We start from the raw sequence: 27,577 nt of genomic DNA, 5'->3' as shown, positions 1-27,577 counted from the left end.
TGACATCAGTATATCTTTGAAATTGGGTCCATCTTTTTGAAACACCCTATATTTTGTAACAGACTTAATACAGCATATGCTAGCTACCAACTCAATTTAAGGCACATTTTGTGTCTGTGCTTTGATCACAATCTCCTTGAAACAGCAATTCTTCCTAAATGTCTGAAAAACATTTTGCACATTTTGAATACGTTCATAAGCTAGTATTTTGGCAGAAGGCAATCTTGTGAGATATTTCAATTCTCTGTACGTTCTTCCTCACTATATAATTACTTTTTCCTATTTACTTTTGTTTAAGTTGAAAGAACATACACAAAGATGCATCTAAGGGAGACAAGAAGAACAGAAAAAAAAATCATGACCACATGAGAACAATGAACTATAAAGTGATTCATATTTTTAAAGTGCTACTGTTAAATATATAAAATGAAAGAGATGACAAGTGATTCAAAAGCAAGTTGAGTATAAAAGTAAGACAGATAAATGGACTTAATCTTCCTAATTTCACAATGAAAAAGACAGACTGGTAGTATATTGTCTCCTTCTGTCATTAAATAAAGAAAATTGTAATCTGTACCCTAATCCTCTTAAGTTCATCACAGGACCACACAGACTGACACAATACCTATTCCAAGTACATTAGCAGATACTGTTATTTTTACTCCAATACTGAAAATGAGGAGTTTTGATTTGATGATACTGATTTAGAAGACTTCTATGTCTCTTTACACCACTATGATACAGAGGGCCACAAGCCACTAAAAATTTTGTATTTCACCAAAGACTCACCAAATAACAGCTTTTTATGCCACTGTTTCAATCACAACTTTTTCATTCTGTGATCTCACCCTGTTCAGGCCCAAAAGCCCATTCCCCCCTTCTAAAATCACAGGTGTTGGCTGCACAAACTCAACCTCATTTTTGTTACTTGCAAGCAATCATCAAAAAGAGTTACACGGTAAGATTTCCATATAAATTTCAATTATTACAATAAATACAAAATTCTGTGATGATCTAATCAATAACTTAAAAAAAACCACAACATTTTTATTTAAAATGAAAAAGAGTAACAACATATTCTAAACCTTTTACCTTTAAAATCACAATTTGGTCAACCAGTTGCTGATTAGGTTTCATTAAATGTTAATAGAGTATTACATTTAAATTACCCTGCCTAGACAATTAACAAAGACAAAGAACCACTAATCTCAGATCAGCCACATGGCCAATATTATTAAAATGCCCAAATCAGTCTTCCACTGTGTCCCACTTGGAGTGCAGCTTCTCAGCTGTTTGCCAGGAGCTGCTGTCCTTCATTGCTTGATAATGCCATCTGACAATGGCCTACAATACCTTTTACGATGAATTCAAGTGCTTTGAAGAAAGGGCTCACAAAAATGTGCATTTCTAGCAACCTGCAAACAGACAATATGCCTTCAGCTCCTTTGGTTTTAATAATGTTCCCTTTGGAAAGTGAATCAGTTAAAGACTGTTCCAACAAAACAGTAACGAGTAAGTCATAGTCTAGACAAGGCATAAACCACTGTCTATACAGTTTGTGACAACGTCCTTGTTTTTCTTTCTTCCACACTTTTTTTCCAAAGACCATGTAGTGAAGGCAGTTTGATTTTATCCATATTCTTACTGTAAACATTAAGAAATATGCCAAGGACAACCAGTAAACCTGACCACACGTACCTAAAGGGGAGGGAGAGGAGGAGAAAAAAGTTACTGTTAGTACTTTAACTGTAGTGATTACATACCAATATTTATGCATTAAATAAAAATAAAGCCCCTACACTAAGGACAAAAACTTTAAGGAAGAAAAAGCCAAAACAAAACGAAACACTAATTAGTGGACTCTGAGTAAGAATTTGCTTCAATATTTATTATTACTATCCTTCCACTTTTCTCATCCTGGCTGAAGAGCTTATTAAGGCGCATTTATAGTTAAATAATAACTAAACAGTAGATGTTCTTTTGCACATGAATAAAGTAGTCCCGAGGGGTTTTAATATTCTTTTCCTTTCTACAGTTACGAGAAATATAATCTCTATTACTAGTCCAAAACGTGTTCTCACTCAGTGCCTAATATCCATACTTCCCAATGTAAGCACATTTTTGTTTCCATTATTTTAAGCCTCAAGATTTTTTGCTGGAGTAAATTCCATTTGGGCAGGCGGCTGTAAGCTTTGTTCTCAAATCTCAAAGAAATTTATACATAGCAATAAAATGGAATACTATTGTGTTTCAAAACAGAAGCAATTAGGATCAATGTAACAACTTAGATGCATTTTTCAAAGTAAGTTCTTCCTTAAAATTAAAAAAAGGGAAGAAATCCAAGCTCAAAAATCCTGCAATTTAATATGTCAAGATAATAGAAACTTGCAGTTTTTTAAAAGGGAGAGTTAAGAACTCAAACCTGAGCTCATAAAAGGGGAAACAATATTGTAATGGAGAAAATGCTTTCCTTTAGCTGAATCTTTCTCTACAGAGAAAGTACCCAAACAATTTATTAAGTATCATAAGCACTAGAGTTTATATAAGATTTTTCTTAAAACTACTACTAATAAAAAGGCAACACATGGAATAACTTGTATTCCAGACCTTTAGAAAAAAAGGAAAATATTTTCTTTAGCATGATTAGCATCAAGACGCCAGTCAATGTTTACAGCAAATTGCCAATATTTGTAGAGGATATAAAATGAAAAGCATTTAAGCTTGTTGTTGTTATATTTCCATGATTCAGACGACTTTTTTTTTTTTATAAAATATATTAAAACCCATTTAAAATTATAAATACTTACTGGAATGTGAATGGCTTTGCAAAGAACAAAAAAGAAAGCACAATGGTCATTGCTTTTCTTCCTGTTGTTACTGCAGGGGAAAACAGATATTTACTTCTTTAAGAATGCAGTTACAGCAAAATGACAGAATATAGCCTTCAATATTAGTAGATAACCTCATTAAGTGATAAAGTATCTGGTTAAAACAATGACCATCCCGTGCAAACACGGACTGCAGATGCCCCAGTCCAGTGCAAAACAGCACTAGAACCAGACACTGTTTGAAACAAGCTCACCGCATCAGTGGTATCAGCTCCAGTCACAGTATCTGCAGCAGAGGAACTTCCAGGACAAGACTATTTAACTAATCAATTCACAATACCTTAAAGTAACAAACAATCCTTGCAAGTAACTAATGGTATAAGCTAATCTGTTAAAGCAGAAAGAAGTGGTATCAAATCTCTTGCCATTTTCACCTCATGTTGTGACAGTTCAGCTGTGTTTTGGGCTTCATTTTTAAGTGGAATGGGATCAGCATCTTGCCATTCTTTTGAAGTTACTGAAAATTTACCTAACAGTGCAGAGAAACACAATTTTAGTTGGAAACCTAAGAAAGCAAGGATGTCCCACTTCAATGATTATGCATTAGGAAGTTTTCATCAAAACCATTAAGAGAAATTCTTCTACGTGTGTTCTTACCACTAGAAAGAATCGAGGTAATGAGGAGCATTGAGAACACAATCTGGTTACCTAGATGGAAGTAAACTATCTATTTGGGTTACTCTCCAGTTGACTACAGCTCCAACAATTATTTGAACAATTTCAATGCTACCTTCTACAAACAAGAATACAGGGTTGCTAGCAAATTGTGTACTGGGAAACCTTTATAGCTTATCACTGAAACAAAAAGGAGTAGAAGTTACAGAAAATGTTTTTTTTAAAAAAGTAACAATGCAGTCAGGCGCACATGTTCAGCTATAAAGGTTAAGGGCCTGAGAAGGTGCTTACATGATAGCGCAGGCTTCTCGCTTAAGAAAGACCCCAGTACAATTGTGTGCACCTAAAGAAAACTATGCTTTTTATTAAGAGAAAATAATTTTGCTTACCATGAAATACTTTTTACTATATCATACTGGAAAGCCTTACTTGTACAACTACGCCCACATTAGTCTTACTGCAATATACTGACAAAAGGAACCGATGACTACAGATGTATTTTCATGCTGTCATGGCTAGTAAAGCAAGCTTCATTCTCCCCAACCCTGCTGCACAAACATGTATTTACCTAAATGCATGTTTTGTAGTGGAATAAATAGGCTTCACCGTTGCTTCAACTGCCTCAATCTCAACTTCTTAGTAATAATTTTCTTTACATTTTTAGAAATTTATGTGCATCAAGTAAAATGATTTTCCATTACATGAAAAATTAAAGGAGAATGAAAAAGAAAATTGAGTTTTAATTAGAAAACAGTTTACAGATGAATAATTTAAAAAATGCTTAAATTACTTCAGTTGTTCTAATTACGATTATTTCTGTTCTTTCAAATCAGTTATTAATTAAAATATTTATGTAACCATTTCCTTCTAAATTAAGTGCCTTTTCTTCTTTTTCCCAATTAAGTCTGATAATTTCTCATTCTGCTAATAGAAATACAATTTTCATTAAACTCTTTCACCCCACTCCCCCCGCAAGAAGGGAGAGGATGGATGGGGGGTGGGAGGGACAGTAATGAATGTGGTGTTCTGCCAAGGCACAATAAACATTTTCACATTGCTACAGGCAAGACAGAAAGGGCTCCAGTGTTAGGACTGTCAAGGTCACGCATAACAAAACCTGGAAAAGGTTTGCTATTCCACAACAATTTTAAACATCTTTAAGCTACTGTAGTACATGAACCAACCCTCTCATCTGGGCCAATTTCCATTCAGGAGACATACTGAACTTTGTTGAAAACAACCACGAAACAGAAGTGCTGCACAGATAATAATTTATAGGAAAGCAGAGCATGCAATCCTCAGGTCAGAAAACAACTGTCTGTATTTTCCTCTTCACTACTGTGAATGAAGTAGAGCATCACCTGAGAGAAACCAGCTTTTAGGGGTAGAGGGAAGAGAGGAAAGTAGCTCCATGGCATCTTGCTACACATTTCCCCTGGGGTTCTTGCGACTACCATTTGTAGATTTAAGAAAGGATAACCTGAGGAAGGAACAAGCCTGGTATAACTGTTCTTGATAAACTACTGTAACAGCTATAGAAAGGGTAGAGGAAGCTAAGCAGGCAGTGACTGACTTATGAAAAATGCACTTGAGTTACATTTTATGCTTGGAAGCAACAATTTTCTACAGATAAACAATTTTATGTTCTACAGTAGTTGCATATAGTGAAGAGTAATAATTTAAGGCACAGCCTGAAAACAGGTGTATAGGAAGATGATGAAAAATGACCAAGCGTCAGACTTTTCCTTTAGTGTTAGATACATAAAAAATGTTAACATTACAATTAACTGCTGTTAAAAGGAACTGCGGGGTCATTTCCCCTTGTTCCAACAGTTGAGGATATTCTGATCTGTAAACACTCCAGTCATTTGGCTGTTTTAGGAACTCATAATAATACAGGTTAAAAGCATTCGCTTGTCTCACAAATACAGATGCAAGCCACAGTAAACTAGTACAAATAATTTCTGGGCCCCAATTTCTGTCTTACTAGTGATTCCTTTGATTTAACCATATACTGCTTTTTCCATTAAGGATCCTCAGCAAACTATCAACAGGATCTGAACATACTTCCTTCTCTGAAGCTGTACAGTTGCCCTTCCACCCAGAATTTGTTCAGTTTTAACAGTTTTCATTGTTAAGGCACACATCAGCCAATCTGTTACTAGAGATCAAGCCTAACCAGATGACATTACTTCCCAGAGCAGTGCTGAGACTCATTGTGTTCAGTGGCTTCCTCATTCAGAGAGGGCCAATATCAGTAGGATTTCAATCTGTCCACTTGATTTTTCCAGATGACTGATTTCTCAACATGAAGAATATGGCCAGTTGCACAAGGGATGAGAGCCAAGTCTGATATTCTATAAAGGTTGAAAATCTACAATGGTTGTGACTGGCTCTTGATTCATGTCCTCCTCTTCTTTATCAATCTGGATACATACCTGGAACGTGTCAGTGAAGACAGGTCTGACTGCATTTACTGCTAGGAAATTATTATATTATTAGGTGAGAACAACTAATCACAGAAACTTTTTATTTGTACATGAACTATCACAGGAGGAGACCAGATGGCATTTAGTGATTTTCTTAGCCTGGAGAGGATTCCAGTAACTTTTGACATACTTTAGGGACTTATAGTTTGGGTTGGAAAGGACCTTCAGAGGTCATCTAGTCTAACCCCCCTGCCATGAGCAGGGACATCTTCAACTACATACTCAGAGACTCATGCAGCCCGGCCTTGACTGTTTCCAGGGATGGGGCGTCTAGCACCTCTTTGGAGGACCCTGTGCCAGTGTATTACCACCCTCATTGTAAAACATTTCTTCCTCATGTCCAGTCTGAATCTCCCCTCCTTTAGTTTAAAGCCATCACCCCTTATCCTATTGCAACAGGCTATGCTAAAAAGTCTGTCCCCATCTTCCTTATAGGCCCATTTTATTGTTCCACATTCATGTCTGGCTAGCAGACACATCAGTGAGTGGCCCAAATCTTTTCAACATATTACTGATCAGAGTTCTTTACATTTGTTTCCTTTGACAAGGCGGATACAGCCATATGCTGTACTAAGCATTTAACAGAAAGCATGACTGTTTCAATTTTTTGTCAGACAATTACGTCAGAAATCAGGAACAAATGAAAGACTATATAGTCTCCTTCTGTCATTGATAGGCTTGTATCACTCCTGTGAATATAAAAGTTGCACTTTAGAGATAATCCAGCAGCTGTTACAAAGCCCATCAGAAGTTTGTTTAGTTCAAATCCTGACTTCCAAAACTAATGCACATTCCTTATTCTCTTCAGTTCAATAAAAAGAACTGATGAGACCATCACAAAAGTTAGAATTTGTTCCATTTGAGTTTATTCTGAACCAAGCCTGGAGTGTACATTTAACATTGCTACAACAGCATTCCACCAAGAGCATATGGACATGCAGAAGCTTTAGGAGAGTTCTTCATAGTTTTTCTAGTAATACCATTTGTTGGAAATCTCCAGAAATTCTGTGCTTAGAGGTTTTTCAAAGTTGAAACTGTGGCACAGCAAGGATCAGGAAGCTCTCAAACACATACTACTGGAGAAGATGCATGCTACACAAACCACAATCAGGCAGCACAACCAACAGAAAAAAGCCAGAGTAAGAACAATTCTCCAGGGCTCTGTCCTAAATAATAAAATAGGATTACTTCATGTTTTTATACCAAAAACAGTAAAGATATCATTTGTTCATACCTGTTACAGCCAGAAGGGCACCAAAGATTTTAATCAATGCTAGAACGAAGGATATGCCAAAATACCCAGTCAGAGAGAAAAGGAATGCATAACCATAAGTCTGAACTGGATGCTGCAACAACAACAAAAAAAAGCCTGTTAAGAAAATGTAAAACAAACCCTGAGGTACTGTAAAATGACATAAAAACACAGACTTTAATCAATTGCTTGAGCAATAATAAGCTGTTCAACAACGCATCCATGCAAAGATCCTTATTTAATTTTAGTTAAATAATGGAAAAATAGTAATGAAATTATAAGCTCATAAGTCTGGTCCTGTGATTTTGGTCTGTTTTTTAAAACACCACCCTATTAAAACGTCACCCTATCTTATACATCAAAGACTGTAACAACTTGCTTAATGTATGAATTATACACGTCAACCAGTTTACACGATGAAAATAACTTCAGAGAAGTGGTGGGATTTTCTAAACCACACAGCACAATGTTTTCCAATGAGGTTTTTCATAAAACAAAGGAAATCTTTACACATACCTTTGAGCAAAATGTTACTGCAGGGCTTAATCCACTAGTGCACATTAATCCAAATAAAATATAAGCAAAACCTATTGAATAGGAATATAAAACCTAGAATAGTTTAAGAGAAAATAATTACCAGGTGATATTACACAGAAGGACAAAATTAAATGCTTTCAAATGTTTGGCCCTATTAACAGGTTCAACTTCTCAGAGCTGAATTTGCAGTGTTTAAATATATTTCCACTAGGCTTTCTGTAGTAGCTGATGTGCAGTAAAAAAGTGCCCAAGTGTTTGAGACATCCTGCCTACCCACAGCTACATTAAGAAAAAAAAAAAGTTTTGTAAGCTAGTCCGTTAATAATATCCTGAGGCCAACATTGACTGTGGTAAATCCTTCAAATTCAGGATTTCACAGCCTAAATAAAACTTCATGCAACTATATAATTAAATTGCTTGAATAATACACTAAACATATTTTGTTTTCTGCTACTCATCCTGAACAATAAAGATCCACATTATATTAAATGTGCAAAGGGTTAGCACATAATCACTATGCACTGCCAGAAAAAGTGTCAAAGAACTTTCATCTGTGCCACTTCACATACATGGCCCACCTGCGTTATGGTTATAGAACACAAGATTTTCATATATGGACAGCTCTGACCTAGTTCAGTACTCAGAACAGACTAAACGCAGCAAACAGGTAAGCTCTTAATTTTGTCTGTACCCTTATATAACTCATAGCTTCATACAAAAGCAACATAAGAATTTCATCCTATCTTTCCCCATGCAGAGGCAACATCAGAAGCTGGAACTGCCCATCCATTCATTCATCCTCCCATGCAGTAGGAGGCATTCAGCTGTTTGGGCAACTTTTAGTGGCCTTTTCTTGTGAAAAAAAGGGAGACAGTGAACAATTCTACAGATTACCAGCTAGAACACGCTGATTTACTACACTTTCAAAACTTGATGTTAATTACACGCATACATCTTTTCACATGAGTTTCATGAATTCTTTTATTGTTATACTATCTCAGCTATTTGTAATAATAAATCTATAAACAATCAATAACAATGCCATAAGACAAAAGAACCGTATCACTGCTCTGCAATACTGGAGTATGGATACACATTTCAAGAGCAGAACTGCTTTCAACCACTTGAAAAACAATTATCTGATCTCCAGAGCACTTATTTTACAGTGTTTATACACACAAAAGTTAGTCTCTAATTCTTGATTTGCATCTCCCAAACTACCCAAAGACCTCACTTTTCACAACCGGGAACAAGCACCATGTTGCTAGTTCCCCGTTAGGCAGAAAGATATAAGTCACTTCCTTAGAATCACACACAAGGCAAAGTCAGGTATAACTTTACAGAGCAGTGGTTACTATTTCAGCTACAATACATCCTTTCTCTTTTTATAACTGCTTAATCCAAGGCAAGCTCCAAATTTGGCCACAAAATAGAGAACCTGTGGTGACAGGTTCCTTTACTATTCAACTTGCTTTCCAGATCACTGTTAACATCATCTCCAATTCAGAAGACCTCTTAAATTTTCATGCATGGTCTCAGGTTGAGAAAAGTTATTTCTGAAATTCTGCTTGTATTCTGCACTGAATTCTCCAAAACAAAATCTTGGAGTGTCATCTCTAGGCCTCAAACAAAACCTTTATATCCTTAATCACTAGACCAATTCTCTACAAGTAGTATGAGTATACAATATGAAGACCAACATTTGTCAGACTAAAGCAGAATAAAAGGCAAAATTCTGTAGACAACACATGCATTGCAGGTAAGGCACTTAACAACTGTCAGCTGGCAAGATGCAAAGTGGGCAAGAAAAGTTACAGACTGTACTTTGTTTTGGATTTCAGAGACTACAGCTATAGAAGGTTGCGCTGGGTTACGTGAGGTCCATCTAGCTGAGATCTCTGCCTCTGGCAGCAGTCAGCAGTGAATACTACGAAAAAGTACAAAAATCAAAGCCAAGAATACAGTGACCCTTTTCAGGTATATTCTTCCACTTGCCAGAAACCTACAACTCAAACTTCTTCTGCCAACCTAAATCCCTTTCAGCCAAAAATGAAGCTTCTTTATAACTGATTTTCTCTCTATTTATAAAGCTCATAAATGAGAAACTAGATTTTCTAGTTAAATGTCAAATATATGCCAAATATGCAAATCAAATTTCAATAGTTTTTTTACTTGTGTCATATTCAGATGTCTGTTATAACAAAAATATTTTATTGTATTTACTCAATTTTAGAGAAGAAGATGCCAAGGCCAAACTCGAGTTTTGTCTAAAAAGAGAAAATGTCAGACCATACAAACAGCTAATCCACATTCCAAACGAGTATATAAAAAATACTGAGCAAGACTTTTTCAAAATCATGTATTTCACTGAATCAAGAACACACATATTCACCCATTCTGAAAGCCAGTTTTACTGTTTTCAGATGCCTCTCACATGCTAGCACACTCCAGAATCAGAGGTCTAGCAAAGTAAGAATAGCCATGCCTTCCATGTAATACATGCTTATATATACCAGAAGAACAGTATATATTTTTCAGAGATTAAGTGCATAATCATACAGAAAACACTCTGTTGATTTCAGGTCTGCAGGGTAGACACTGTTGCTAGAAATAAGTGGTTTTGTAGCTGCAAAATGCATTTGAAGTTGCACACAGAAAGTAGCAGCACAAAAGGTTGAAAAACAAAACAAAAAAAAGCCACCAAAAGCTCCCAAAGAAACAGAAAACCCCAAGCATAGTACACCAAGAGCCTTTCTTTACATATGCAAGAGAAAAGCAGATTAAGTCTCATGTTTTGCCATTGTGTACCTTGTCTAAAAATAATGTGTTCTTTTAAAATTGCAAATCTGGTATTTACCATTTCTGAATTAGAACCATTGTGCAACTTCATAGCTTTTTCCTGTACATTTCCTATAACTGCATCTGCGCAGAGGGCAAGGGATATTAGGACCACACCTAATATAAGAAAACAAACAAACAAAAACCTGTTCAGAATATTTATCAACAAAGCAGAGTAGTGACGAAAACCACTCTGTACTTATCCTGAAAAAAATTAAAAATCTCAGGAATAGAAAAATAATATTAAAACCCCCTCTATATCATATTCTAAACGTCAGAAAGAGTTATTTCATTATGCCACTATAAAGCATTGACCACACCCACTCCCTCCACCAGTCAAGCGCCAAGCTCTGCGTGTCTCTAGGCTTGACAGGAGCATCTGGACATTGCTATAAAGAAGCTCGCTGGACTTTTGTAGTAACAAGAGTGAAACAATGTCAATTGCATTTACTGAGGTATTTTTAATGAAGATAAATAACCAGAGAACATACTCTTTTGAGTAGTTAATCTTATTTTTCCTGACAGAGGCAAATAGAAATGTCAGCTGTAATTACAAAACAAATGCAAGAGGATTCGCAGTGGAAATATTCCATTGTTGAAATACTAATTTCAAAGAACTATAGTTCAGGTACAAAGCCCATGATTTCAGGTTACCATATTTGTTCACTACACTGTCAATAATGTAATCAGCTTTCCAATAACAAAAGTTACTAACTCTTTATCCATGCCAGTTACAATTCATTTACCAACCTCCAAACTCCGATTCTTTCATGACTGTAGCAACTGTTGTATTTAATGTTGCAAAAGGTAAAAATTAATGACTCACACAGGTTGAAATACCAGTTTTCCTAAGTATATAACATTACAGATGATATCAGTCATCAAAATCGTATTTACTGCCTGCTCTATTCTTGGCTCCTTGAAACATCCTAAGTTTCAGGGAAGAATGAGGAATGGAAGACTAGAAACAAGCAGTGTTATATTTTCTTAATGTTATGTTCTTACTATCAGAGGCCTCAAAATAGGCATTCTGACAGGCCAAATGGAGTATAACCTTCTGACAGAGAAAAAAAATCCCAGCTCCTAGGATTTTCAGAATGGAAAGATTTAACATTTTTAAGACCAATGAAGTTTAAGGTGGCATCTCCTTGGCCAGCTTCTGGATATATGGAAACTTCCAAACCAGCGTCTTTAGTTTGGGAACCATTTCCTTTCCCAGGCTAGGGAAGGGAACAAAAAAAAAGGTTCTTCATTATTCAAAGATATCAGGCATAGGAAAAGGTGGGAGTCAATGGAAATGATATGATAACCTGAATAATATTGGTTATGCTATGAACTACAGTAGATAAATTAGCTCCATGGATTCAGCTCTGGTCCAAAAGTATAATAACACCTCCAGCTCAGCAACAGCCTTGCTGCAGATCACTTCTGTAAAGTGACTGAGTGCATCTTCACCTGCATTCTTAATCATGCTGGAACACCAGCAGCACTCAATGGCCCAGGCACACCACTGGACAGATACATGGGCTCAGCACTAGATGGAGATGAAAAGGTTACCTGCAATCTAAGCATGCATGGAAAGTAGAAATGTATGGACTAAACACATTAATATTACATACACACACAGTTCGGAGTATGAGTAGAATTGTTCCACTCACTGTTACAGCACTGCACCTGCCAAGCAGCAGCAGCAAAACAATGAACAAGGCCAGTAATGTTATGTAGTATGTAAAGCATGAGTAATAATGATTGGAAGAACTGGTCCTAAATTAGTTCTGAAAGAAATTAAATCTAGAGGTCTTGCACCAGCAGACTTGATTGAAACACTACATTATAATGTATTTTACGCTATTAATGTGATGCTTGAAGTCATTAAAATATTAACACTACTTACACATTTATAAGCTATTGGATATTTACGCAAGTTCCTCAACAATACATTCTCACATTTGCAATCCCCACCATGCAAATGTGTTAAACTACTGAGTCGTTTGGAGTTTACCTGCCCATCAAGACCTCTTTAATACTCCACATGGTGTGAACTGTGGAGTTGTCCTATGCAGGGACAGAAGTTGGACTTGATGATCCTTGTGGGTCCCTTCCAACTCAGAACATTCTATGATTTTAAAATCATTCCATACATAAGATTAGAAGACACAGTAGAGGCAGCTAATGAAGTTTTATAATATCATCTTAATAATACTGAAGCTAAGAACAAAACACCTCAGCCTGCAAAAGTCTAAACTGCACCTGTACAAACATTCTGGGGTGGTGGATTTTTCATAGAATTGATACTTTCACTGTGTCCTCACTGAAAATAGTTAATTCCCACTTACACCTGTAATGCCAGAGCAGTGGAAGCTCCTGTACCACCAATATTTCAAGACTGTCTCCTTCTGGTTTCTCTTTTGGAAGTCCTGTATCTAGTACTCACAGCTGTTTAGGATATCTACTACTACCTCTCCAATTTGATAACACTAGGAGATACTCAGAGCTCTTGGCACCAACTCCATCTTGAAGAGTATACCTCTTCCTTAATTACAAATATGTACCTGTTCTGGCAGAAGAGTTCTGTTTTCTTGGCTGACCTCTTTCATGTGTAAACAAAATCTGGGTAGGTTCCTTTTTTGGCCAAGTAACACTGAGATTAGATTTCAATAGCAGGGAAGAAAAAACAAAAACCAACAAACAAACAAAAGAAATAAAAGGACTTGTAAAACTGTTCATCCAGATAATATTTCACGTCTGCTCATGCTCCATTTTCAGTATTAGCATCAGACAACAAAGATTATGTGTTTTGTTTAACTTCACAGCACAGTTTCACTCACAAGAGTGAAATGTAAACAGCTTGTTCTTAACAAGTTAGTAGAAGCTCTATGACTTTATGCTACAATCATACTAGCTTGCGTAGCAACAATTCAGCATAAAAGTTCATAAACAGTGGAACAAAACCAGTAATTTAGGGTGCAGTAAGTAGGCAGTAACATAAAACTGCAACTTTAGAAAACAGTAATTTACTTTGCTGTTTACGTTTTTGAAAGTTTTAGTATCCTTAAATACTTTGTCATTATTTGAAGATACTCTATGAAATTCAAAATTAAATTCTGCCTCCCTGCTTTCAGTTCTTATTATGTGATTTACATCATGAAGCATAATTATTCAAAAGAATATGCCATTTTGCATTTTGCCATTCTTATAACTGCTTTTTCACTTCAGCAGCTACACCTTTTTGTGACACCAGAAATCACTAGATTTCTTGAAGGAAGGGACCATCTGCCTCCATAATTCATCCAAGAAAAGAAAAAACTCCACCTTTCCCATTATAAAAACTTTCTTCTGGTTAAATTAAGTGACATGGGAATAACACACAACAGGTAATAGGGAACAGAAAAATATTGAAAGAACCTTCTCAGGTGAGCAAGATAATTTTGAATCACCTTCCTAAAGGCAAATCCAGACTTGATCCAGATTTGAATTCTAGTTCTATATTCTATTTTCACATAACTAAATTCCTCCAAATGGTAGTGCTCTACTCATCAATATATACAGACTTGAAGTGTTCAAAATAAATTAACAATGAAAGACAATCTTGTTTATTCTCTAAAGACATTTAAAGTTTTTTATCTTGTGTCTTGCACATCTTTGAGGGCATCAGGACTTTGCTACACTTGCTGCACTTTACCTTACCCCATTCAGGTGATCAATCAACTTTCCAAATCTTTTCAGAACCAAGTCACAGCACATATTTAAAACAATTCAATTTTTATAAAAGGAATATATTAACATCTGAATGCACTTACAGGCCATAGTAAAAAATAGCTGTAAAGGTAAGACATATCCATCTATCAGAATTACAAGCATATAAACATTAGACTGTACTCAAAATACATTTATTTTCAAGTAGCCACTCACACCACACATGAAGACATTAAATGCACAGCAGGTTATAGAATTCGCAAACATTTGTAATTTCTCCCACTACCATTAGCACTAAAATTACATTAAAAGGCATAAGAATTAATTTATGAGCAAAAGATACATACAGTTTAGACAACATCACAAACTGACCACTACTAACACTAGATGAAATAATATTTAGTAAGGACAAGAAGTCTTCTCCTTAAAACCAAGAATTTATTATTTTTAGGAACCAAAGCTATAAATCCGTGCCTCCACTATTAAGAAATAAAGATTTCACACAGAACCTCTGTCATAACAATTGTTGTAACTCATCTCAGAATTTCAAAAGCAGAATACACTAAAAGTTGAATATTCAAAAGTTTCAATGTTCAGTATTAATCCAAACATCGGCCAAGTAAATAACATGGGTTTTATGAATAAGCAATTCTTACTTTTCATTGAGAAAGAAATTCAACCAAGTTTTTAAACCCAAGCAGGTTAAAATCTTTTCTTTGCTTCTGATTTTACACAGTGTAGAACAGTTAGAAGGTGGGCATTCCAACTAAGAACTACAGCAAATCTGAGTGAGACCATCCATTATTATAAAGTAAATGGTTCAGAAATGGAAAAAAAGACTTAAAGGTTTAACTAGAAAAGACAACTAAACTTTTGAAGTTTTCAAATATTCAAACTGAATTTTATATTCATTTAAATATATCTACTGGGAACCAAGTATTTCTTGAGAACAAGCATGAGACATTTCAAGCTAAAGGATGGAATTTCCAGAAATTTTAAGAACCTAAAAACTAACACTTAGAAGAAAAGACCTCTTCTGCCACAGATATAGTTCTGTCAGTGCAAAGCTACAATGAAACCTGCATTATCTGTATGATACCTGAAGGCAGTTCACCAAGAACTCTCAGAACTTCTATGGAACCCTTATTGCAGGAAAAAACAAGCATTTTGTTAAACTCTAAAATATAGTATTTCTTTACCTGTCAAGTTGAAGTTTGGTGCAACTGTGCTGTCAGCTAAAGTAAACCAGATCAATCCAAGACTCATACATAGGGCAGCAGACACATCGGCAATATTATAACGTTTTCCTACAAAAGCGATGCAAAGAACACGAACAGACTGTTAACACTCTCAGAATTCCATGTTTATCCTGCTTAGCAAACTAGAAGGCAAAGGAAAAAACAGTTCCAACATCATTCCTTTACTTCAGTAGGAGACTTAATTCTCTGGCCTTTCAATGATTGGAGTATTTTCTTCTACAACAGCAGTTCCTGACATGGAAAAGGACCTTAACAGATACTGATGTGATTCTTGTGGTCAGTTTTAGGGTTACTCCTAATGACATAAAGCACATTTTCGATGCCATGAAGCACATCTGCCCCGACAAAGCACCATCTCAACAACTTCAGGACAGCTTAGATGTTTTCTTAAGATTTTCCTCTCATGCAAAACATTTTGGCTGCCTTTATTGATTAGAGAGAAGTCATTTCCAAACACTTACAGGTGATTTGGGTCCTTTTAGAACCCTGCATTGTCCCTTAGTTTGGGAGAGACGAAACATAGAGGTGGGTGGAGAAAGAAATATTAATAGAGTAGGGAAATGAAAAGGCAGGAGTTACTGTATCTTGTTTGAAATAACATACTCCTTTCCCAGAAGCTATACGTCCAATATAAGCTTCCAAGGCAACATTTCTTAACTGAAAATTTTAACTGAAAATTTTTAAAAATAATAAAAAACAAGAATCACAGTTTCTGAGAATACAATACTACTATGACACAATATAAAGTTTCATAAAGTTTTAAGTTAATGCCAGTCTCTCAGTATTAAAATGATACAAAATGACTCTGAATAAAAGGTACATACTGTGCACGCATGGCCATATGTAAACCTGTAACCTCTAAATCTTCAGCTTCATGTTAGAACTAGAAAGCCAGAATTAACCACAGGTACAGAAATATATAATTCTAGATTCTACTTCATAGCACTTGCCCACGTGGAGCTTTACTGATTTAATGAATCCTTGTGTATTCAACAAAGAGAAACTTTTATAATATAGATAGGTCTTCCAAATCCAGAAATACTGAAGCATGTTTATTCACCTAACTATAGTCTTTACACATTGTCCTCCAGATCCCTTTTTCTGTCCTTGGAATTTGAACTATGATCTTTAGGACAAACCAAAGACATGTAAAACCAAGTGTATTTCTGACTGATCATTCAATAAAAATTTTGGAATTTTAATTAGGAATTTAGGAATCAAGCTTTTCAAGCAAGGAAAGTAAGGGATTTCTTCATGAGTCATGGCTGGATTTTTTTTCCCCATTTCAAGTTTTCCATTTCAGTATTGAAAATGTTTCATTCATGAAGTGATTTTGTTTAGAAAACAAAGTTGCATTACTTAAAAATTTAGAAAGCCTGCATAAAAATGAAGTTTGCAAGTGAGCTGTATAGCTTATTTTTCCCCACATTTTCTGTTCATCTAGTTGCATTTGTACATTTTCAGAGAAGCTGCTTCAGAAATTCATGTTTTTCCTTCTATTGGAAAAATACTACCTATCCCTCTCTATCCAAGAACTTCAGTGGAATTTAACAAATACAGGATTCCATACATGACTGTTTCCCAAAGAAACGACAGAAAAATCATCTAATAGCAGGACTAACACTTACCTTGTATAAAAACCCCACCTATCATAACTGGAATCAGCTTACAGCACTTGAAGATGACTTGAGTAGGGTAATTCAGGTATCCTAAAGAGGTATTTGACAAACCCATAGTTCCCACTGTTAAAAACGCTATTATCATGTAGGTTTTGCCAGGAATTCTGAAAAATATAAGTGTACAAATCTTGGTATTACAGATTCATCTAGAGGAGATTTAGCTTGAAAAGTTTAGAAAAAGGAGTATGTTTGTAATACAACTTGACCATCTTTCCTACTGAATTTCATTCCATAAGAGAAATTTTAAAACGTACATAAATGACTGATTCCAAATTTCACGTATTTCAAATTCTGCTAATAAACAGCATTCAAATATAAGACAATAAAAACTTCATGGCTCATGAAGTATTCAAGCAGTAATGCTTTAACCTCCTTCTGAGAAGGTATATTATTTACAGAAGAATCAAGACAAAGGCTTCAGATAATTTGTCAAAAGAAACACTGAAGCTTGGTATACCAAAATATCCTGAATCTTAGTCCTGTCATGGTCATTGTGTCAATTTTTTTGGTGAAGTTTTCACAGAAGCGTTGATATTTTTAGAATGAAGAAAGCTGAAAGAAGGACCATTGTTTTATAAAACTCAACACAACTAAGAAAGAAGCGATTCAGGTATCATGAACGGAGGGGACTGCTGAACATTTTCAGATGTACTTTTTGCAAGTTGACGAAATTATCATCTGACAACAGATGATCTAACAGTAATTTTTAGCAACTGTTGAGCTCACTTTGTGGGTTTTTTTACAGTTATTGTTGTGCATATGTTCAGGTATTTTTATGCATACTCAGAGCCAAATTAAGCAACATAAGGAGATGTTTTGTTGTAACCCTGTCTTATCCGTAACTCATTAAGTGATGTAGGCATATCTGAGGCATGCATGAGAAATTTAAGAAACAGAGAATTCAGCATAAAAATTAAGAAATAAATTTTTGGCATCCACAAGAAGATGCCTAGGTTATCAAAAGTAAAATTTCAAATATATTTGAGATCTAGATTTCCAACATAGCTTACCTACAGAGTCATGCTCTGTAAGCATTAGCAACTATTTGGTAATCAAAACCTAAATATTAGTTACAGAACACTCAAAAGGTAACTACGCAATATTATCTGATGTATAATGACTCAAAAAGTCAGATAACTTGAAATACAAGCTGTCAATGTTTAAAATAGAAAAGATTAATTTATCAAAGTTACATTGTTTGGCTACAAAATAATTCTATTACCTAAAATCAGCATATGCAAAATCAGCCAAGATTGACTACAGGTAAGGAAAACTAGTTACGCTCAACTAGGACAGAATGCTGTAAAGCAATTTTAAAATTCATGTACAACATGACAGCCTCTATCCAAGCTTCCAGAGAAACTCAGTATGCAGTTTGCAGAGGCTATAGTTGGGCAAAATGCCACAGAATGGCCACATCAAGTAATATCAACTGTCCCATACCCATAGGATTCAAGACAGCAAGAATCTCCTTGGTCAACTGCAATGAAAACACAGAATAATTCTGTGGCAGGGTGTTACAAGTGCTATCTTAAATGAAAAAATGCAGAACATAAGCACATCCTTTGAAGCAAACCTACACAGTCGCATGGCAGACAGCAGACCTCTGACACTCTCCAAGATGCACAGGGTGTCAAAGGAACCTCTTAGTGAGGAGGTGCCAAGGTTCAAAGAAAAAGGTATTCAGTGGCAGACGGCTTCACATGCTGTGAAATGCTGTTGGCCCCATTCTAGACATGATAATCCCAAGCAACACATACATGAGTCAGTCTGTATCGGTTACCTTAATGGTAGAATATGCTCTCTAAGTGAGACAAAGTGACAGTAGAGACAAGAAGACTACTGAAATCTAAGTGGGTGCTTATAAAACATTTTCTAACATTGCCCACTAAATTCACCTTATTTTAACTACAGAACTGCTACCAATGCTTCACAGTAGTCATGTTTAAACAACGCAGGTTAAATTTATCATAAGTATTAAAAGCTTCTAACTTGATGGGCAGTATGTAAAATGCTTGGAAAAATACATACCTTCTCCTCTTGTCCTGAATCAACTGCAATTCTATTAGTCCAAAAATAGAATAAAATCCAAATTGCACTAAAGTGAGGTACCAACCAAAAGGTTTAAAACCTTCCACTGAAAATATCAATTCCTATAAAAACAAAAAACCACCAAGGTCACATAAAGACACTGAAATATTGAATCAAACCAAAATCAAGGGGTTTTTTTCTTCACGTACATGCAAATCTAGCCTTTGCAGCTGCTGCATATTAAGTAGAATTTACCTGCCATGCATAACTTGCAAAGTATTGAAAAAGAGAATTTAGGTTCTCTAAAATGCAATGAGAAAATTTACTGTTGGTGTAAATCCATTGAAATTAATGGAACAATTCATCAGGAGGAATACCTTTGATCCATTAGTCTTTATCTCAAATTATAGATCGTTTCCTGTCTGCTTTTCAGTTGGTTTTCAGTTCCTTTACTTCAGTAGACAGTTTTTATCCAAAATTTATAAATAGCTCACAATAAATTTAATACAAACTTTCTCTAAAAGACACATTTACTGTTAATTTTAATCTCTTAGGAATGTGCACCTAATATTTTGATTGTCCATATTAAATGGCACTTGTGAGCTTGTAAATTTGCAGGCTGTAAGAAAATTTAAAGCCAGAGCAATTCATTATGGAAAATACATGCACTGCATAAAGAATAAGGCAAATGTGTCAGTTATAGAAACAAAAGGCTGACTCATATTTTGCTTTTTGAGATTCTGCATTCAATTACTGATAACTGTCTAACTCTTTGGAAGTAACTTTATTTTAACAAAGTTCTCAGCTGGTTTTGAAAACTGCATTGGAAACATGGTGATTTTCAATTACCAATGTTTAAAATCACTGCTTTATTGAGAAGAGTCCCTGAACTTAAACAAACAAACAAACCAACCAACCCCAAACAATGTCACAGAAATGAAGCTGCTCAAGATAAAAGAGAAAAGGCTAGGAGGAAGAGAAATGTTTGACTAAACCGGCATAGATATTATGCTTCTGATTAACAAGCAACCATAGTTCATGTTTCAGCTCTGTCCTGAAGGGAGAGCAGAGAGAACAGTAGACTACTATTACTGCACAGCACTCATGGAACTCAAGGAGATCTAAAGGTTTCAACATCAATGAAGACTGAAGAACAGTCTGTACAGTTCTACAATTTGTGTGTTTTCAGAAGACTATGAAATCACATTTAAAAAATACACATTCAAAACAATATTGAAAGATATATCTTGCACACAGATGTAAAAGATCCAGTTATTAAAGTCCAACTGAATCAAACCCTGTAGGCACTTGAACTCTAACAGAATCTTGCATTACATAATTACTTACTGCTCCTCAATTCTGAAAACTTGACTTTGCAATCAATATCTGATTTAAACATCTATACATATTAAAATACATACTATATTACTATGCTTTTGAAAAAGACAAGGGGTAGGAAGAACTGGCCTAAGACCTAAGTTCATAGCATTTACCTGTAAATATCCATAGATTAGATAAAACATAAAAACTCCAGAAACACAGATGAAAAACTGAGTAGGTTTGCTAAACTTGCTGAGATTCATGCCAAGAACTACAACATCATCTACTGATTTGATATGAGGTGACATAGTTTGAGATTTGGAAGGTACACTGATGGAAATGTATTTTCTTGATGAAGTGAATTTCAGATCCATGATTCCTAGTTTGCTGCATTCGGTGTTACTGTTATCTTCTTTCTGCTCTTCTCTTTCTGTGTGTCCTCTATCTGAAAGCTGAAAGAAATGCTAAAGTCAGATATGACATAACATACACACTTCCAACAATAACAGTAACCAAGTGATGTTTGTACGGAAAATATAAAGGTTTAAGAGTTTTCTTGGATTGTTTTTATTAGTAAATTTTATGTATCTTTTCTGATGTTCAAAGTTAACATCACTTTATATCAAAGGCAAACAACATTTTATGAACGCGCTTTTGCTTCATGTGGGAGGTAGTATTCCTACGCTCTACAAAACAGCCAAACAAACAAACCCCAAAACACCAGCCACTGAAAACCAGCTTCAGTTTGACAACAGCTCAAAGTAGCCCTCTTCTGCTAGTACTCAAAGGAGTGACGGTCTGGAAGAGAAGTGATCCCCATGATAAATCACAGTAAAAGAACTGGCATTGAAGCACTGTGGTTCTGTCTATACTTCATTTTCACAGTGAAATATACAAGACTAGTCCATTACAGGGGAAGCCTTGCTAAAAAGGACAGATTTGAGCCTACAACTGGTTACAAGTATTGAACTGGAAGAAGTTATGCCCTCATTCTCACATTCATTCACTACTTCTCACACACTTCTGAGGAAAAGAACATGAAGATGGAAACAAGACTAAGAAGCCAGTCTCAGAAATTAGATTGATTATCTGAGGAGATCTATGGTATGGCAATCCCTTTAATATTAGCCACATGCAGCCACTTCCACATGTAATAGAAAACAAAATTGGATAACTGAAGGCTGGAGAAGGAATTTAGCAGCTTAATACAATGACAAGCAAATAATTCTTTTCTCCAGCTCAGCACAGAATACGATGTTTGATGCTTTTATTTTTTTTTTTTTTTCCTTTTCTCTTTTTAGCCTGAAGATAAACACACTGGTCAGTCAGTTGTCCCACGATTTTTAAGTGTAGGTCAGTCAGCAGTCAGTAATTAAATTCTATTTGTCTCAACTACTTAGTGGTTTGTTTTCCCTAACTCAAAAATACTTATCACACATGTATGAAAAATGCTTTTCCCACTGTCTTTAAATGGAAAATATGCTAGTATATAAAAGCTACATCATGGCATAAATGTAGTAATCTACAGGGAAATTGGTAATTTACTATACAATATAAGAAATGACAAGTTTAGCTGAAAAAAGAAGGATTAGCATAAATCTTGCCATGTGGTTATGTCTCCTTTTTTGATACAACATAGTGTCAGGTTGGAACTAGATTCTTATTAAAGTCCTGAAAGGACAGCTTGGGAACTATAATAGTAGTTTAGGGACTATATCAACTATTTGTGTTTAAATTCAGAGTTTGTCAGTTGAAAACCAAAAAGCGAGAGATAGAAAGTTTACCCTTGTGGATCGTTAGTTAATCCTCAAATCAGGTAGCCACAAAAATGGAAAAATACAAAGTTTAAGTAGTCTCTTTTCAGTAAAACCAGAAAAGTACCAACGTCATGCAATGACGCATTCGTGAGCTTTCATGTACAGTACGCGCAGAGTTCTGATCATCCTCAAAGACAGATTTGAAGAACAACTGTATAAAAGGTATGAGGATGGAAGAAGAGATTGTTTATCTTACGAACTGAAATGAGACGGAAGTCTAACTTGTTCAGCATAGCAAAACCCTGACGAAAAGAAAACAGACTTGCTTTCAATAAAAGTATCACAGCAATTGCCATTAAGGAACAAAAACAATTATAATTTTAAGGACAGTTGCATGGGAGCAAATGGACACAAAGTGATCATGAACCAACTTTACCAGGAGCTACCTTTTCATCCCTAGACTACCTGTATTCTAAGCAGCCTAAAAAAAAAGGAAAGAAGGAACAACTGAACTGTTTTTAAGGTGAAGTTTATGAAAGCAATTATGTAAAGCTGTTAAGACTGAATGCGATGATTGCGCAGTCCCCTTCAGTCCTGCCTTTACAGCATTCCTCCATCAGGTAAGAAGAGTAAAGGTGCCTGCAGAAGATACTCAGTGATCGTTATTTGGCCACTAAACCAGGATATGAATTACTACTCTCCTCACAAGAACTGCATGCAAAGTTAGCATGCTCATCCTCAAGCCTAAGAAGCAAATCACCATGAAGGAACAACAGTGTATTTAGAAATCAATCCAACACTGACATCTTAGCTGAACTTGTATTTTCACTGGTGCCTGTTCAGATCTTTCCTGTCCAGTGTGCACTTCCTCTTGCTGGGCAGACAGCATTTGTTAATGTCACACTTTCTCAGCAGGAACAAGAGTTGCAGAAATGACCTGAGCCTCATTTTTCACCTAAGCTGAAACACAGAGAATGACATATGCCCAGCAGAAGACACAGCCACGTACTGTCACGTGTGCTTCCAGAGCCCAAAAATGAAGTGAATTGCATAATGCATAGTTTTGTACCTACAATTTCCACTCTATCCACTAATTTAGATATTATTTGTGTACCATCTGTGTAAGGATCAGAAGAAGTAGAGGGAAGAAGAAACAGTAACAAGTGTATTGAGTCTGGCTGGGATGGAGTTAATTTCTTTCACAGCAGCTTGTATGGTGCTGTGTTTTACATTTGTGACAAGAACAATGCGAAAAACATGTACTAATGTTTTAGTTATTGATGAGCAGAGGTTGTACAGCATCAAGGCCTTTTCTGTTTCTCCCTCTGCTCTCCCCTGCCTGCAGTGAACAGATCTGGGTGTGTGCAGAGGGGTGGGAAGGGGCAGGAGCAGACATATGACCTTACCTAACCTGAGATATTATATGCAATAAAGCATCATGCTCAGCAATAAAAAGCAAGAGGAGGGGCTCTAGGGAGGTTAGCGATCTTTTGCTCAGGAACTGGCTGGGCATCGGTCTACCTATGGGAGGAGTGATTGCTTCTACATCACCTGTTTTGTTTTCTGCCTCTCTTTTTCTACTTTTTTCTACTTCTGCTCCACTTCTTAAACATTTTTTATCTCAAGCTGTAAGCCTTCTTGCTTTTACTCTTCCTTACCCCTCATCCCTCCTGGGGCAGGGGGAAAGCGAGCAAGCAGCTTTGTAGTCCTGAGCTGCCTATCAACATTAACCCACACCATAATTAACACAATTTTCCAATTTTCAACTATTCATATTCAAAATATTTCCTCAGGAACACCACCAGTTTCTACAATCTGTCCATTTAATGTCTTGCAGATTACTGAGTTTACTACGAAAGTAGTAAGAAACAACACTGATATCTCTATTCACACTCAAGGCCATCCATAAGAAGATAATGCCTAATAATTGTTTTTTCTCTATTACCTTCTAAAGGAAACAAAAAAAAAAATTACCACATTCAAGAAACATTTCAAGGAATATTATTTAAAAACTGAAGAAACTGTAAATGTATGCATTCATTTGAAGCACTCTTCATCAAGTAATTTCATTACCAACAGTGACAGAATTCTTCTGAAGTCCACTGTGACTTCTCAAACTTTTATTTTTTCTAACTATCAAAAATGTTATTTATCCTCTCACCAAAATCTCTCAAGCAACTGATTCACCTTTTGAACAAACATGCAGCAAAAATGTTTTATGAAGAGTCAGGCGGATTAAGAGCTGTCTTGATGTGTATCAAATAGCATATTCCCCTTCTTTTTTTTCCTGTGTAAAAATGCAAACAATACATTCTTCAGATCAAAGACCTTTTTGCTCCTTCTCCTTTGAAAAAAAATCCCATGCAGAGCAAGATTTTAACCTAGAGCACAAGTAAAATAGAGTGGTTATTACATGAAAAAGAATCAAATGAACAACTAACTAGAAAAGCAAAATTTCTTCAACCTCCAAAAAGCTCATGGCTTGTATCAGTCATGGAAGAAACACTATGGAAGTGCTGGAACTTCTTTATTTAACCCTGAAGAACATCTTTAAAGGCATCAGTATGGCAGAAACTAGCATATCAGCACCCTCGTGAGCCATGCAAGGCAAGTTCCATGTTAGCCCTTGCCAAGATTCATTTCCTTCAGAGCTGATACTACAAACATCTGGCAGCAGGACAGCAGCTGGCACAATAACAGGGATACTCTGAGTTACAAGGACGCAAAACTACATCTGTCAGAGACCGGAGCATATCCTTTGCTTGTTGGTACCTGGTTCCTGCCCCAAAAGCAAAAGAGAATCATAGAATGTCCTGAGTTGAAAGGGACTCACTAGGATCGAGTCCAACTCCTGTCACAGAAGCACAGAATCGTTTCAGTTGGAAGAGACCCTCAGGATCATCAAGTCCAACCATACCCTAACTCCAGCACTAAACCACGTCCCTAAGAACCTCGTCTAAATGCCTTTTAAACACCTCCAGGGATGGTGACTCAATCACTTCTCTGGGTAGCATACGACAACCTGTCCCTGCATCTGACAACCCCACAGTTCACACCATGTGTCTGACGGCATTGTATAGTTGCTTCTTGAATACTGTCAGGCTTATAAATCATAAATTACAAATATAATTATTAAAAGTAATGATAAAATTGTAAATAATAATAGGGAAGGAAGGCAGGGACCAGCGCGACCCTTGAAGCTTCCTTACCGCCTCTTCACCTGCGCCCAGGCCTCTGCCACCCGAGCTGCCGGGGGCTGGCCCACGCCACACCCCGAGGCCATGGCAGACGTGGCTCTGCCTAAGCCAGCTGCCCCGGCCAGGTCTGGGACAGAGGCTCCGGAGCCGCGACAGGCCGCCCTTCTCCACCCCTCTCCCCGGGAAATGAACCGTCTCGCTGCTCAGTGGCCCCGAGCGCCCATCGCGGCGAGGCGGCGCCTCCTCCGCGCCCCGGCCCCCTGCGCTCCTCACCGTGGCGGCCATAACCCCCAGTTGCGGGGTGACGCTTCGCAGGAAGCGACCGCGACCCCGCCCTCCCCCCCCCCACCCGACCCGGTGCGCGGGGGAGGAGCGGCCCCGCCCCCGTACCTGTTCGGTGGAGGGAGAGGGGAGGGGCACGGCGGCAGCGGCCAACCGGCCTCCTCCACCAACCGCCGCTGCGCCCCGCCAGCTCTCTCCAGCCGGAAGTGGCGGCGAGGATGCCAGGGCTCGGCGCGAGCACCGAGCGCATCGAGAGAGCGCCGCTTACGCTCGGCATTCCGCTACTCGGCCTCGAGGCGGGTGACGGCGTCTTCGAGCTCCCGCCTCTGCCTGGCGCCGCGGGTGGGGGCGGGGCCTCTTCATTGGGAACCGCCCGCCGCTCCGTGAGCGGCCCGAGCGCTGCGGGAGGGGGTCGGGTCTGAGGCTTCCCGGGGGATTCTCAGCAGGTGCTTGGAGGCGGGGCGGAGATAACCCCGCTATTTGCTCTCCTCCCCCTCCGGAACACAGCCGGGGTGCTAGTGTCCCGCTGTGGGGAAGGACGGGGAACTGCTGGAGAGAGTCCAGCGTAGGGCAACAAAGATGATGAAGGGAGTGGAGCATCTCTCTTACTAGAGAAGGCTGAGGGAGCTGGGTCTCTTTAGCTTGGAGGAGACTGCGGGTGACCTTATTAACGTTTACAAATATGTATAGGGTGAGTGTCACAAGGATGGAGCCAGGCTCTTCTCGGTGACAACCAACGATAGGACAAGCGGTAATGGGTTCAAGCTGGAATACAATACTTAAAAATGAGAAGAAACTTCTCAGTAAGGGTAACAGAGCACTGGAACAGGCTGCCCAGGGAGGTTGTGGAGTCTCCTTCTCTGGAGACATTCAAAACCCGCCTGGACGCCTTCCTGTGTAACCTCACCTAGGCGTTCCTGCTCCGGCAGGGGGATTGGACTAGATGATCTTTTGAGGTCCCTTCCAGTCACTCACATTCTGTGATTCTGTGTGTCCCGGGCGGCAGGAGCCGCAGTCCCCCCGCTCGAGGTGCGCTGCTGAGGGAGCAGCGGGACAGGGGCGGGGCTAACGGCCGCCCGCTAACGGCCGCCCCGCGGGCAGGTGTGAGGGTGTGTCCGCCCCCGGCACGTGGGCAGCTGAGGGTCGGTCAGGCGGTGGGCCCCCTCATGCTCTGGGAAAGCCCTAGGGGCGCACAGTTGCGTTTCACCTCGTGGTGAAACCGAAGTAGTTGGGAGTCCCTGAGAAGAGGTTCTGTTCCCAGGTTTGGCTAATGCTCTGCTAGTTTAACGTGAGTAGTAAATCACCCACGTGAAGCTGCTGCCGTCATGAAGATCGCAAAAATGTGTTTTACTCTATAGGGAGGCTTTTTTTTTTTTTTTTTGGTGGTCTATGTGAGGCTGCGGGAAGAAAATAATAAAAATATTTAATAACGACAAGAGAAAAGGTAAATGAGAGCAATAATGGCAAAATACATAGAGAACCTAATGGCCAAAAGAATCGGGTAAAATGCTTAGAAGTAGCTAAAGGCATTTTTGGGAAAATGCATGAATTAAATGTAACTTGAAAATACATAAAATCTAGTTATTAATCCTATTAGGCTATAAAATGGAAGTGCTGTGTTTCTGATAACAATGTGCAGAAGTTTTTAACATTATACATGAATATATATTGTTCTGTAGCACTTGGAAAATTTGAGGTTGTATGTTTGCAGTGTTTTAAAAGTTTTCCTTTATCTTT

The 27,577-nt window shown here is 37.5% G+C and overlaps 1 protein-coding gene across 15 annotated transcripts; it reads right to left on the bottom strand.

The window, feature by feature from the left end:
• Positions 1 to 370: 370 nt before the first annotated feature.
• On the bottom strand, positions 371 to 26,128 carry SLC35B3 (solute carrier family 35 member B3). Of its 15 annotated transcripts, none has more exons than XR_010470276.1 (13): positions 25,949 to 26,066; positions 24,549 to 24,648; positions 20,778 to 21,056; positions 19,285 to 19,406; positions 17,203 to 17,357; positions 15,515 to 15,622; positions 10,639 to 10,736; positions 7,761 to 7,853; positions 7,227 to 7,338; positions 4,865 to 4,983; positions 3,263 to 3,357; positions 2,808 to 2,877; positions 960 to 1,698 (listed from the first exon to the last, which is right to left on the bottom strand). XR_010470276.1 is itself a non-coding variant. In XM_065052439.1 (11 exons), exons 2-11 carry the CDS (start codon positions 24,561 to 24,563, stop codon positions 1,548 to 1,550), a joined length of 1,203 nt encoding a protein of 400 aa, XP_064908511.1. In that variant the 5' UTR covers positions 24,564 to 24,648; positions 25,949 to 26,058; the 3' UTR covers positions 371 to 1,547. The 15 variants fall into 15 exon arrangements, 9 of the variants coding, with proteins under 9 accessions (XP_064908511.1, XP_064908510.1, XP_064908512.1 ...); XR_010470275.1 differs by lacking the exon at positions 960 to 1,698 and adding an exon at positions 4,072 to 4,153 and having other exon boundaries at positions 2,807 to 2,877; positions 25,949 to 26,067; XR_010470278.1 differs by lacking the exon at positions 4,865 to 4,983 and having other exon boundaries at positions 1,027 to 1,698; positions 24,549 to 24,742; positions 25,949 to 26,063.
• Between the last annotated feature and the right edge of the window lie 1,449 nt (positions 26,129 to 27,577).

This window comes from Columba livia, chromosome 2, assembly GCF_036013475.1.
Source record: "Columba livia isolate bColLiv1 breed racing homer chromosome 2, bColLiv1.pat.W.v2, whole genome shotgun sequence".
NCBI lineage: Eukaryota > Metazoa > Chordata > Aves > Columbiformes > Columbidae > Columba > Columba livia.
This window is presented reverse-complemented; position numbering and strand designations above follow the sequence as displayed.

What these genes read in the sequence shown, in the direction of transcription:
- SLC35B3 (XM_065052439.1), bottom strand. An exon ending in ATTCAGGACAAGAGGAGAAG is followed by an intron (nt 17,358 to 19,284) that starts GTATGTATTTTT and finishes TATATTTTTCAG; the next exon opens with AATTCCTGGCAAAACCTACA. An exon ending in ATGGTTCTAATTCAGAAATG is followed by an intron (nt 7,854 to 10,638) that starts GTAAATACCAGA and finishes AAACTATTCTAG; the next exon opens with GTTTTATATTCCTATTCAAT.